The sequence below is a fragment of the Rattus norvegicus genome, chromosome 18 (genome assembly GCF_036323735.1).
Source record: "Rattus norvegicus strain BN/NHsdMcwi chromosome 18, GRCr8, whole genome shotgun sequence".
Taxonomy (NCBI): Eukaryota; Metazoa; Chordata; class Mammalia; order Rodentia; family Muridae; genus Rattus; species Rattus norvegicus.
Genome location: NC_086036.1, coordinates 16,107,826 through 16,120,969, shown reverse-complemented (window position 1 = coordinate 16,120,969; position 13,144 = coordinate 16,107,826). Strand labels below are relative to the sequence as shown.

Sequence of the window (13,144 nt, the reverse complement as noted above, 5' to 3'; positions counted from 1 at the left end):
ACTGTCAGTTACCCAGTGTCACCCTGGCTGTGGAATAGCATTTGTATGAACAGGAGATTCAACCAAGGCGTCACCTCCATTTTCTGTTTCCTAGAACTTACTTAGCAATACCGAAAATTCTGTAGACATCCATGGGGCTGGAAGTACAACGGATTTCCTTGTTTGATATGGCACGGGTTCCATCTTTTTTTGTTAAAGACAACGTATTTTTACTAGTTTTAAGTATGTTGTAAGTATGTGCGTTAATATGGGCATGCACACGCAGGCGCCTGAGAAGACCTGAAGGGGGCACCAGATGCCCTGGAGCTAGAACTAGAAGTTGGTTGTGAGCTTGTGGCTGTGGGTGCTGGGAATTGAACTCCAATCTTCTCCAAGAGCAGTAAGCACTCAAGACTGATCAGTTGTCTCTCCTGCCTCACACACAGGCTCCAATATTTAGACACCAATATTTTATCAACACTCCGGAATCTTCTGTCATTTATCTGATTGAAGTCAACATTTATTGAAGTCCTTTCCATTAAGGCTCTTCTCTGATTGCCTCTGGAACTAGAAGCTCTCAGTCCAAGGGCCTGGTGAGCCTGATTAAGACGAACGAGGACTGGGATGGTTCCCATCTACTGACACTCAGGTCCAGTTGCTTTCTCCAATTCACCGTGTCAGTGCATTATCAAAGCAGAGAAGGGCCAAAGAAGTTTAGTCTAGGAATATTGTTATATCATAGATAGTGAGATTATCTTTTAAAATTCCAAGACTTAATTTAATTCATAAAACATACACCATGATATCAGTTGACAAGGGTGTTTAAACCTGGACACCTGTAACTAAAATCTTCTCTGGGTTTCTACTCATAGTGTTTGTAGGTAAATGTTTGTATGATTCTTTATCTCTGGGAAGTACAGAACTTTTTTTCCCCCTTAAAATAAAAACATATATTATGTGGCATGTGTGTGTGTGAGAGAGAGAGGAAGAAGGGGTGGGAGAGGGAGAAATGGGAATACATGCAAAGATCAGAAGATAACTGTGTGAAGTTACTTCCTGACCTTTGCTGGGATTCAGAGGTTGAATGAGGTCTACCAGCTTTACTCATACATTAGCAAGCACTGTTACCTGGTGAGCCATCTTACTAGCCCTAGGGGCTGAATTCCAGCTCAATGACAAATATCTTTATTAGCCGAGCTATCTCATTGGCCTCACAGACCCTGATTTATATATATGTTTGCTCTCCTCCCCCTCCTTCTCCCCCTCTTTCTCCCCCTCCTCCTCCTCCTCCTCCTCCTCTTCTTTCTCTTCCTCTTCTTCTAAGAGTTATTTATTTTATGTATGTTGAGTACACTGTTGTTCTTTTCAGACACACCAGGCAAGGGTATCCGATCCCATTACAGATGGTTGTGAGCCACCCTGTGGTTTGCTGGGAATTGAATTCAGGACCTCTGGAGGAGCAGTCAGTGCTCTTAACCACTAAGCCATCTCTCCAGCCCTGTTCACACATTTCTTTTTTTTTTTTTTTTCTTTTTTTCGGAGCTGGGGACCGAACCCAGGGCCTTACGCTTGCTAGGCAAGCGCTCTACCACTGAGCTAAATCCCCAACCCCCTGTTCACACATTTCTTAATTTGAAAAGATTTGATTTACTTTAGAATGCCAGTTTTTTTCCTTCTCCTTTTGTTCTTATTTTTGTTATTTATGTGGATGGCTTCTCATGTGTCCCAAGTTAGGCTCCAACTCTCTATATAACCCAAGATGACAGTGAAAGATCTTCCTTTATCCATCTCCCTGGTGCTGGGATAACAAGCATGTGATGCCATGTTTAGTGTATCAAGGGCTCCCTGCATGCTGGGCAGACTACCTTCTGATACTTTGAATGAAAACGAACCCTACAGGCTCCTAAAGGAAGGTGTGGCCTTGGAGTGGGTGTGGCTTTATTGAAGGAAGTGAGTAATTAGGAGTGGGCTTTGGGGCTTTAGAAGCACAAGCCAGGCCCAGTGGCTCTGCTGCCTGCCGACCTAGATGTAGAGCTCTCTTCTCTCTCCAGCACCGTGTCTGTCCGCATGCTGCCAAGCTTCTCACCATGACGATAATGGACTAAACCTCTAAATTGTAAGCCGGTCCCAGGGAAAACTTTTTTTTTCCTTCTTTTTTTCGGAGCTGGGAACCGAACCCTGGGCCTTGCGCTTGCTAGGCAAGCGCTCTACCACTGAGCTAAATCCCCAACCCCAAACTTTTTCTTTATAAAAGTTGCCATGGTCTTGATGTCTCTTCACAGTAATGGAACTCTAAGACATACCTCTTTCTCTTTTATCTAGACTTGGTAAACACAAAATCCCTCACTAGTAATCTGGTGTTAATTAAAGTTTGAGAAATGTGGCTGGAGGTGTTGCTCAGTGGTATATCTTTAGCACGCATGAAACCCTGGGTTCAAGACTCAGCACCCAATAAACAAATACGTGTAATTGATAAGTGGAAAATTGTTAGTAAACAGGCATTCCCACTGGCCTGCTCTCAGGGACCTAGCAGCAGCTTATGTCCTCACCTGCTGCGGCGAGGTGCACCAGGTGTGCTGGGTGCTGCACATAAAAGGGTCCCCAGTCACCCCAGCCACAGCCACCCCAGATCTCTCTCTCTCTCTCTCTCTCTCTCTCTCCCTCTCTCTCTCTCTCTCTCTCTGCATCCTCTTACCTTCTCTTTTATTTTTCTCTATGTCATCACTCATTCTTTCTTCATTCTTGCCTCTCTCATTCCCTCTGTTTCTGTCTCCTCTCCCTGTCTGTCTGTCTGCCTGCCTGTCTGTCTGCCTGCCCTGCCTTGCCTGCCTGCCTGCCTGCCTCTATCTTTCTCTCATGTTCCCACTCTGTGACAACCTTTTGTGCTTCCCTTCCCCAATAAACCTCTTACACTAGACCTGTTGCATGCGTAATTTCTCAGGGGTAAACCTTGGTATGGGCACGAAAGGGACCCCACGACCTTCCCTCGCTTGCATTATATCCTATAAGAAATAAACTTATTCTTCCTGTTTTTTTCCTTCCTCTTTTTTTTTTTTGTACTGAGGCAAAATTCACATAATGGAGAAATAACCATTTACTTTAATTTTTAATTCTTTAATTAACTGTCTTTAAGCAATTAGCCAGTAGTGTTTAGTACATCAAGACTCCAATGCAGTCATCAATTCTATCTAGTTCCAGGACATTTTCATCATGCCAAAAAGAAATTTCCATTGAATAGTTACCCATTCCCCCAGTCCCTATGGTAACCACTTTTTATTTCTGGGCTAATCTATTCTGAATATTTCAGATAAATGAAATCACAAAATATCCAGCCTTTTGTATCTGTCTTCTTTTTGTTAGAATTATGGTGTTTTGGTTTGAAACATAATCTCACTGTATGTCCCAGCTTGGCTGGGAACTCAGAGAAATTTACTTATCTCTGCGCCCCAAGCACTAAAGGTGCTCACCACTAGTCCTGGTTTATGTGTTTTGGTTTGGTTTTTGACAGGGTCTTATTTCATAGTCTGTCTTGACCTGTAATTTATTACATAAATCCACGATCCCTTATCTCAGGCCTTAGTACAACTGACTGCACGACGGGAAGTGTCATTCCGGCCGTACAGCTCAGCACGTAGGCAGTATCAGTCGCCAAAATGAAAACAAACACCTGATCCATCAAAGTTCTAAATGTACTGACCTTACTTTTTTTTGGCTTCTGTAGTTCTCTGCTTCTGGATAGCTGTTCTTGTTAACTGAAATATGTCAGCCCAGGGCATGTTTTTTCGTGTTTAAAGCCTTATCCTGAGAAAGGCTCTTATTACACCAGACATCCTAGCGTGCTGTCTAATAAAGACTTCCAACTGGCTTAAACCGTCGTCTGAGTCATCTTCTCTAGTGGACACACCCTACCGCCACCACCACACCCAACAAGATTTCTATTACTATAAATGATTTTACTGTTCCTTTCTAATTCGTGGTTAAGAGATGAAAAACATAGCTCACGCCTTTAATCTTAGGCAGGCAGAGATCTCTGTGAGTTCAAAGCCAGCCTCGTCTACATGGTGAGAGTTACAGAACAGCACACTTAAGTACTTCTCAGTTCATATAAAATACACATTTAAAAATAACCTGGGTGTGGTGGTGAACACCTTTCACCTAGCACTCAGAAGGCAGCAGCAGACAAATCTCTATGAGTTCAAAGCTAATCTCAGCTAGGTGGCAGGTTCCAGGACAGTCAGGAGTACACAATGAGATCCTATCTCAAAAAAAAATTTTTTTTAAATGGTGTTAAATGGTAATTTTCTTGTTTCAACTTAAAACAAACAAACAAACAAACAAACAAACAAACAAACAGGTCCACTATCTCCATCTTTCACATCCTATGTTCATGTTGTGATGTGTATGGAACAGAAGAGCTGGAGTTTCGGTAAAAATAAAAAAAGGGTGGAACGGTTCCCACGCATACCCTGGTGGTCTGACTCCCACTAGTTCAGGCTCCAGCAGGCCATTGGAACTAGTGCTGATTTATCTCAGAGGTCCCATGCTGTCCCCAAAGTACTCCCGACCCAGGCTGGTCCGCTGCCACGCCAGTTTCCGACAGAGACCGCTTATCTCGAGGCTCTCCTACTGTAGACTCTATTCTCATTCCCAGCATCCACTTCCTGGTCTCCGAGCGGCTACCCGCTTGTAACTCTCTGCTGCTGCTTTGTTTACATTCCTAACATCTGCCCCTAAATAGTTACGGTATAAACTCCCAATGAGCCATTAAAATCAAGACTCAACAAACTGCAACCCAACAATCAGATTTATAGGTTACATTCTCAACCCACAATACACCATCCACACAATTAACTCACAACCAATTGATAAGGTTGTAAACCGCCCACCTAGATAAGATAAATTCGTCTGCAGAAATCCATCCCAACTACCTTGGCAATTCAAGACCACCCAGATCTAGGTCATCTTTCTCTGTCTCCATCTTCCTTCTCCCTCCTTCTCCCTCTCTACCGCCTTACAAGAGCTTTGTCCCTGCCTCATTTTTTTTATGAGCTTGAAGCGGTCGCACAGGAACAGCTTTCTGACGGTAAGAAAATGCCTAGAGGGAGCCATCACCCATTCCTTCTTTAGTGTTGTGCAGAAGCCTGGATCCCATCTGTATGTGTGGCCAGGTTACATACACATCCTGTACAGCTTACACACAACACACACACATACAAACACATACACATACTGTAGCTCATGTAGTCAAAGCCTTCAGGGTCTGTGTGCTCTTACATGTGTGCAGAGTACAACAAAGAAGTCGGGGAGGTCATGACCCATGTCTCCAGTGGCACACTGTGGACTCCTCATGCACACTCTTCCCTGGGAACAGGAAGATTGGCAATTAGCATCGAGGACCCAAAGCGCCTTCTAGGTCCTGGGCTTCTGAAATTCAAGACACCTGGAGTATCAGGAAAAGCAAGTACTGAGGATAGGACTTGGCCTAGGTAGGCCACAGAGTAATGATGACCGGTGTTCACAGTCTTGAAAGGGTAACCATCATTCCAAGTTGGCAATAGCTGAGTCTGAAAAGGAAAAACCAGCCAAACCTTGTGGATCTCTTGGGTGAGTTAAACTGGTTCTTGTGGTTTTTTTTGTTTGTTTTTTTAAAGACAGGGTTTCTCTGTGTAGAGCCCTGGCTGTCCTGGAACTCACAGAGTTCCATCTGCCTCTGCCTCCTGAGTGCTGAGATTAAAGGTATGTGCCACCATGCCCATCTGATTCTTGTTTTGATTTTTTTTTTAGAGATTTGTTTATTTACTCTATGTATATGAGTACACTGTTGCTCTCTTAACACATACCAGAAAGGGGCATCGAATCCCACTACAGATGACTGTGAACCACCATGTGGTTGCTGGGAATTGAACTCAGGACCTCTGGAAGAACATTCGCTGCTCTTAACCACTGAGCCATCTCTCTAGCCCTTGTTTTGGTTTTTAAAACATATTTTTCATTTTTATGTGTTATGCATGTATGCATACCTACAGTGTTCTAGGCAGCCAGAAGACAGTGTTAGATTCCTTGGAGCTGGAGTTGTAGATGCTATGTAGAGCTATGTAGATGCTGGGAATTGAAATCAGGTCTTCTGCAAAATCAATTAACACTCTTAATTGCAGAACCATTTTTCCAGCCTCCTACCCCCTTTTTTGAGACAGGGTCTTATTATCTTAAGCTGATCTCAAACTCACTATGGAGCTTGAATTTCTGATTCTTCTGCCCCCAACTCCCAAGTGCTGGGATTGCAGGCATGGGATTGTGGATGGCTAGGTTGATTTTGCAGTGCTGGGGAAGGCAGAACTTCCTGTATGCTAGGCTGCTGGGCCAAAACTCAACCAACTGAGGTAGGGACACACATTTGTATATTTGCTTATTTAATTACCATACTGAGGTTTGAACCCAGGGTCTCATGAATGCTAGGCAAATGTACAAATAAGCTACAACCCCAGTTTACTTTTAGATAGGGTTTTATACTATCTTACCTAAACTGGCCCCCACCACTTGGCTGCAGTTACTGACAGGATTATGAGATAGTTAATGTAATCAATTATGCAAATTGTCCTCCAAAGTGGCTACATCAACTTATATCAACGTACAAACCTGCTCAGAGCTCTGTCATTACAGTTAAAGTAGCAGAACACTTTTTCCCTAGAAACAAGGCAGACTCAGAAAGCCCAGAACTGGGCCTGGCCACGCCCGAGGATGCTGGCCCCGCCCCGCCCCGCCCCGCCCCCTTTCTCCACACTTCTATTGTTTTTTCCTTTTCCGCTCCCACTCCCGCCTCCAGGCGGCGGCTCCTTTCCCAGGGAGAGCAGCGCGAGGGGCAGGGCCCGATGTGTGACGTCACTGCCGGCTGGGCGCCATCTTGCTAGATTGCGACCAGCCTCGGACTCGGGGGTGGTAGTGGTGAGGGCGTGGGGAAGGGTGGGGTGTGGGGGCGAGGCGGCGACGAGGGCGGCGACACTCTCCTCCCCTCAGCTCCACGGCGTGGGACGGCGCGAACGTGGTTTTGGAGGGATGTCCGCCTTCTCTGAGGCGGCGCTGGAGAAGAAGCTGTCCGAGTTGAGCAACTCGCAGCAGAGCGTGCAGACCCTGTCCCTGTGGCTCATCCACCATCGCAAACACTCGCGGCCCATCGTCACGGTGTGGGAGCGGGAGCTACGCAAAGGTGAGCGGTCCCGCCGCGCATGTCCTACCTCGGGCTTCCCGGTCCTACCCCGCTCCTGGGTTCTTGGACCCAGGATCCTGCTCCAGGTTCCTCAGTCTTTCCCCAGGTGCCTAGCTTCCCCACCTCCAACTCCCCTTGAGCAGGCTTCCTGAGTTCAGCCCGGGCTCCTCAGTGTTCCCCAGGTTCCTGGTGATTCTATCCAGATTCCTTGGCTTCCCGCTCCGTCTCCCTGCGACCTCCCCTAGGTTCCGGGTAATGTTCCGGAGCCCCTTGATCCCGCGCCCTGCCCCAGGCTCCCCGTTTTACACGCCGGGCTCCTGGCATCTCGCGCCTCAGCCCGGCTTCCTGGATCCCGCGTTCTTTCCCGGGCTCCCGGCGTCTTGCCCTTGGCACTCAGTGAACCACCCGACTGTCGAGTCGTGCTCCTGGTGCTCGGCTTTTAGCCCTGGCTCTGCGCGTCCCTTCCGCGCTCCCCGCCACGGCTTGCTAGTACTGTCGAGGGGTCTGTGGGACCGGGGAGTGGTGTTCGCCTCTTCGTTCATCTGATGATGCGTCCCACAGAGCCGGTGCTTGGTCCGCAATGACAGACTAAAAGTATAAATAACCAAAAGTTCTATAATCTAACGTTGAGTCAGTATCGAGGTTTAGGCCTAGCATCTGGCAAGAGTCGGAAATTCACTCAGTCGGCGTTTTTCTCATCCTGTAGTTTTTCATGGAGGATAGGAGAAGGAAAAAGGTACATGGGGTTGGTTGTTGTGCCCTTTCTATGATAGATCAACTTGCTCGCCCTTTCTTGGCAGGAAAGAGAATCTTGGCTGGCATGTTTCTTTTAGCTTTTGGATTGTAAATTCCTTACCTGAAAATGACAGGAGTTAGTAACCCAAGGATCCTTTAGTTTAGAGTCCTTGTTTTACAAAATTTTAATAGTGATCCCCAAAGTGAAGTGAACTTTTTTGAACACGTCTTTCGATCACTGACAAACAAAAGAATTCAGTTCATCCGTGCTGAGAAACTATCTGTAAAGAGCTAGTTTGTGTTAGACACGCAGAACATAAGGAAGGTATTGGTGGCCTGGTGTGGTGGCACATGGGCTCAGAGCTCCAGGTCTTTCTGATCTACAAAGTGGGTTCCAGATCAGCCAGGGCTACATAGTGAGATCCTGTCTGTTTTCATTGGCTTAATCTGAATTGTATCTTAATTCTTATATCCTGGAATCGTGGCACTGTTCTTTATTGTTTCAGACATCTGCATGGATTTCCTATATAGTATGTCTGGGTTTTAACTTATTTTTATTACATTTAAAAGATAGTTTTATCTGTACGATTGTTTGCCTTAATATATGTGCTGTGTGCCAAGTGCACGTCTAGTCCAGAAGAGGGCGTTGAGGTTCCTAGAACTGGAGTTACAAGTAATTGTGGGCCTACTGATGTGAGTATTGGGAACTGAACTCCAAGTGCTTTTCTTGGCCATCTCTCCAGTCCCCTTCTTATTATACTGAGTGTTTGTATGTGCTTGGTGTTCTTACTTGGACATGGGTACTTGTGGAGGATAGATTGTCTCATGTGTTTGCTGTGGTTAAAAAGGTAACTTTTTGAAAAAAGAATTGAGCTACTGTTCACACTTTTGGTTTGATTACATGGATTGGTGTCCAGTGAGGGTTTCAGCTGAGGGATCAAAAGCTTTGAGAAACTAGTAGGGCTTAGGAAGTAGTTGTGAATTTTGAGAAGTCAAATTTCAAAGTCAGCGAAGGGTTTATGGTAGAGAGGGAAGCATTTATAAACACATGCAACCTACACAGAGCTGAGACAAGAAGAAAATCAATAGAAAAGTGACAATATTGTTTATACACTTCTTGCGTGAAGAAACCTGAAAAGGTCAGTGACAGTAATTAGAAAAAAATAGACTATTGATATCAATGGTTGATTAGTGTGGCAGTTAAAAAGTGTGATAAGCTAGGTGGGGTGAGAAACATTCACCACACTACTTGATTGGTGGAAGAGTTAAAGAGGTATACTTGCTTTAGAGATGAACTTGACCTAGTGAAGTTGAGTGTGTGTATGTGTGTGTGTGCGCGCACACGTGCATGTATTATGTATGTGTAAAATATATATAATATAGACATCATATATATTATATATATATGTCAGTGTTCTCTTACCAGGGATATATTCTGAAACAGAGTTCATGGGCACAGAATTGTGTGTTAAACCTTATCACAAAAATGGAAAAATCTTTTACTTTTGGGGATGTATACTCTGGGGGATTGAACCCAAGGTCTTGCACACCATATTGTTTTATTCATAACCAACATAAGCCCCAGTCTTAAAATATCGTCTGCAGTGATAGTCTCCTAGTCCACAATAAATAGTTAAATGATTGCCATTAGCATTGTGCTGTAAGAGATGAGCATGCTGACATTGATAAACAAAACAGTAGCAAGTGAAGAGGACACGTGGTCTGGGTCCTGTACGGTAAGGAGAGAAGACCATTGAGTTGTTCCCAGCCCTTAAAAAGGAGAAAGAGACATTCTTGTAGTTAGAAGATGGCCTTTAAATTGTGACATTCACGAAAATTAGTGATGCCCAGCAAGGTTTTTGGTTTTGTTTTTAATCAGTGACCTAGATATAGTTGTGTGCATTCTGGGCACCATCCAGTCAAGGCTAAGTATAGTCACGACCATGACAGTATTGATTTTTTTTTTTAAATGAATGGTTTTGTTGTTCTTTGGTCATTCTGTTGCACCATTCTTTAGAAAAAAATTTAAAATTTTTTGTGTGTTTGGGTACACATGTATGTTGTGTACCATTTGTGTGTCTGAGGAGGCCCAAAGAGGGTGTTGAAACCTGAAACTGGAGGAATAGATGGCTGTTAGCACTGTGAGTGCAACTCTGCGAGAGCAGAACGTGCTCATGACCACTGAGTCATATCCCAGCCCTATTGTGTAGTGTTTTTAATTACTAAATTTATATGTATGAGTGTTTCTTTCACTTGCATTTATATATGTGCACCATGTGCATGCAGTGCCCAAGGATGCCATAAGAGGCCGTCTCCTCTGATACTGAAGTTACAGATAGTTGTGAGCCACTTTGTAGGGTGCTACACTCCGGTTCTCTGCAACAATTGCTCTTAACTAGCGAACCATCTTTACAGCCCCCTATTGCATGGTTCTTGCCTGTGAGTTTTGTAGATGACAGTATGTTACAGTGTCAAAATCTTGAGCACTCCTGAGTATGTGAAACAGCATAACCGAATTAAGAAATTACCAGATCTTGAGTTAAACAGTCAGGTACAGACCAATTTGCCATTTAGAGAAGTTAGAAAATGAGCAGAATCTAGTGTTTACATATACCTCCAGTTACAGAGGATACATTTATCTCTGGTCACGTCATACTTACCTACAATTCCAACTTGGGAAGCTGAGGTAGGTAAATTAAAAGTTCAAGTCCAGTCTGGCTGCATAAATAGACCTTGTCTCAAAACAGACAAGAACCTAAACTGTGAAAAGCAGTGATCGAGCACCGTATTCCAAGTTAGTTGCCATTACCCTGGCAGTGGTAACTAAGTAACTCACAGTGGGCTGGCTTAGTCTGCCTGCGTGTTCTTTCCTCAGCCTAGGGAAGGCTCACCTGAGTGCCCTTCCACTTCATCCAGTTTTGCTCATCAGCTCTAGGATCCTTACCTGCTGCAGCACGTGAGCATCCACAGGGAACGTTGCTCTGTTATTTCGTGTTGTAGGTGGGGAGTGGTGGTATGTTTGTATGAAGTGGATAATGGGTTCCTTTAGGTTTTTCTGTTTCAATTTTTAGCTCAACCTGTTGTCTTGATGGAAGTCCTTACGTATTTGTTGAATTTGTATTCACAGATAATGCTTTAGATTTGCAAGAAGTGACATTATTAAAATAAGTATTGTGTATTATGTGTTCTGATTTGTTTGGTTTTAGAAACAGCATTTGCTTCAAAAAACAGCAATATATGTATATGTTTCTGAAGAGATTCTGTTATAAATTGATAATTATCTGTGTTGTGTGATAATGTTAATTGTTTGTATTTTGGAGTTAGAATTGAAAGTTTCCACTGTAGTTTTCATAGTTAAAAATAATTAATATTCTCATATGAACTATATCTTTGAAGATATTGTTGAGTTGTAGCTACAAAACTTTTTCCTCACTTTTATATTCCTTTTCAGGAATAAACTAATATAAAGTGATTTTGTAACATTTTTTGGGATGGGAAATTTAAATCATCAACCTGTAGGCTGATCAAGAAAAGCAGATCATGAAACATAAATATAAACACCATGTAGATATCACCCAGCTTCAACAGATAATCTTTACTGACACTTAAAACATGTTAGCCTGTTTTTTCCTTCATCTTTGTGTGTGTTTGGGTTTGCCATGGCACCCTTGTGAAGAAGGTCAGAGGACAGTCTCTGGAAATCATCCACCATGGCTTATGGCTTGGTGGCAACATCTTTACCTGATGAGCCGTCTCTGCAGCCCCCAAATGCTAATTTTTTAACAAATATGCATATACACAGCCAGTATTTGTTGGTCATCTTTCCACTGCCTCCCGTTTTTCTTTGGCTCAGTATCAAAAGGTTGTTACAGGTCACTGTTACTTTCCTACTCTCTCTGTGGTTGTTACAGGTCACTGTTACTTTCCTACTCTCTCTGTGGTTGTTACAGGTCACTGTTACTTTCCTACTCTCTCTGTGGTTGTTACAGGTCACTGTTACTTTCCTACTCTCTCTGTGGCTCCTCTTACTGGTCTATTCAGATAAGCCACATTGCTTGCTCACGGTTTGTACCCTCTAGCTAGGGTCAGCATTTTCCAGGCTTCTTGGGTTGAGGATCCCTTTACTAGCACAAGTTATTTTAAATTTAAGATTTTGTTTTTTGCAATAATCTCAGGCAGTTTAGGCTGGCCCTAAATTCCTTAATTTCTTGCCTCTGACTCCCAAGGGCTGGGATTATAATCTTATAATTCCATGCTAGGTTTTCTTTCTTTTAGAGTGGGGTGTATATTTGTATTCACTACATTTGTTAAGTATTTAGAAATTACCAAATTGATTTCGTGTAACAAAGTGTTTTTGATGAAAGTGTGTTTTCTTAAAGAATGTCAGGCCGAGGAGTGGACACTCTGCGTTGTTGTTTGTGCTGTTATTTGTGCTGATGCAGGTGCAGTTCAGGGCCTCCTGGTGCGATGTGTGTGAGAAGAGGAGGACAAGATGGAGAGGAGTTTAGCATTATTGTAAAGGTAGTTCTGACCACATTAACCCCCAGGTTTTGAAGATCCCAAGGGACCCACAGAATATTTTCTAAGGAATATTTGTATTTCCTATAAACTGGTCGTTAGATAATGCAGAAGATGCATTGCTGTGCCTTAAGCAGACATGCTCCTTCTAAAATACCAATTCCTCTCTACTGAAATTCCCCTCTGCTTTGTAATATAATCTTTAGTTTTTTATTCCCTGTGACATGTACTTTTTCAAAATGGCGATTTTTGTTATTTCTGTTTCTGGTTATGGAAGTTAGCTTTAATTTCTAGTAAAAATAAGCATATGCTCTTACATTAAACAAACAAGTATAATTTTATAGGTTTAACAAAGTTAGGGGAAAGGACTTATAAAATGGCTCCGTAGATTAAGGTGTTGGCTACCAAGTCTGATGATTTGAGTTATATTTCTGCTACCTACATGGTGGACAGAATTGTCCTCTGACCTCCGCTTGAACACTGAAGAACACACATGCCCATGTAAGTACACGAATGCATAATGTATTATATAATAGTAAAGATTTCTTATGTGTGTTCGTGGGCGTGGATGTAAGTGTAACCTGTGTGTGTACATGTCACTGGCAGAGGTTGAGGACGATGCCCTTTCTCAGAAACCAGCCCCTTGTTTGAGATAGGCTGTCTCACCCGGGGCTCACTGAATAGGCCAAGCTGGCTAGCCAGTGTGCT

At 43.5% G+C, this 13,144-nt stretch overlaps 1 protein-coding gene across 3 annotated transcripts in view; it reads left to right on the top strand.

Moving 5' to 3' along the window:
* Positions 1–6,867: 6,867 nt before the first annotated feature.
* Rprd1a (regulation of nuclear pre-mRNA domain containing 1A) overlaps positions 6,868–13,144 on the top strand; it is a 47,934-nt gene continuing 41,657 nt past the window's right edge. For 2 of the 3 annotated variants that reach the window (XM_214609.9, XM_063277256.1), the window contains exon 1: positions 6,868–7,183. In XM_214609.9, coding sequence (XP_214609.6) covers positions 7,033–7,183 — 151 coding nt within the window. In that variant the 5' untranslated portion in view covers positions 6,868–7,032. The remainder of the gene's footprint in view (positions 7,184–13,144) is intronic. The other variant, NM_001305179.1, reaches the window with a different exon arrangement.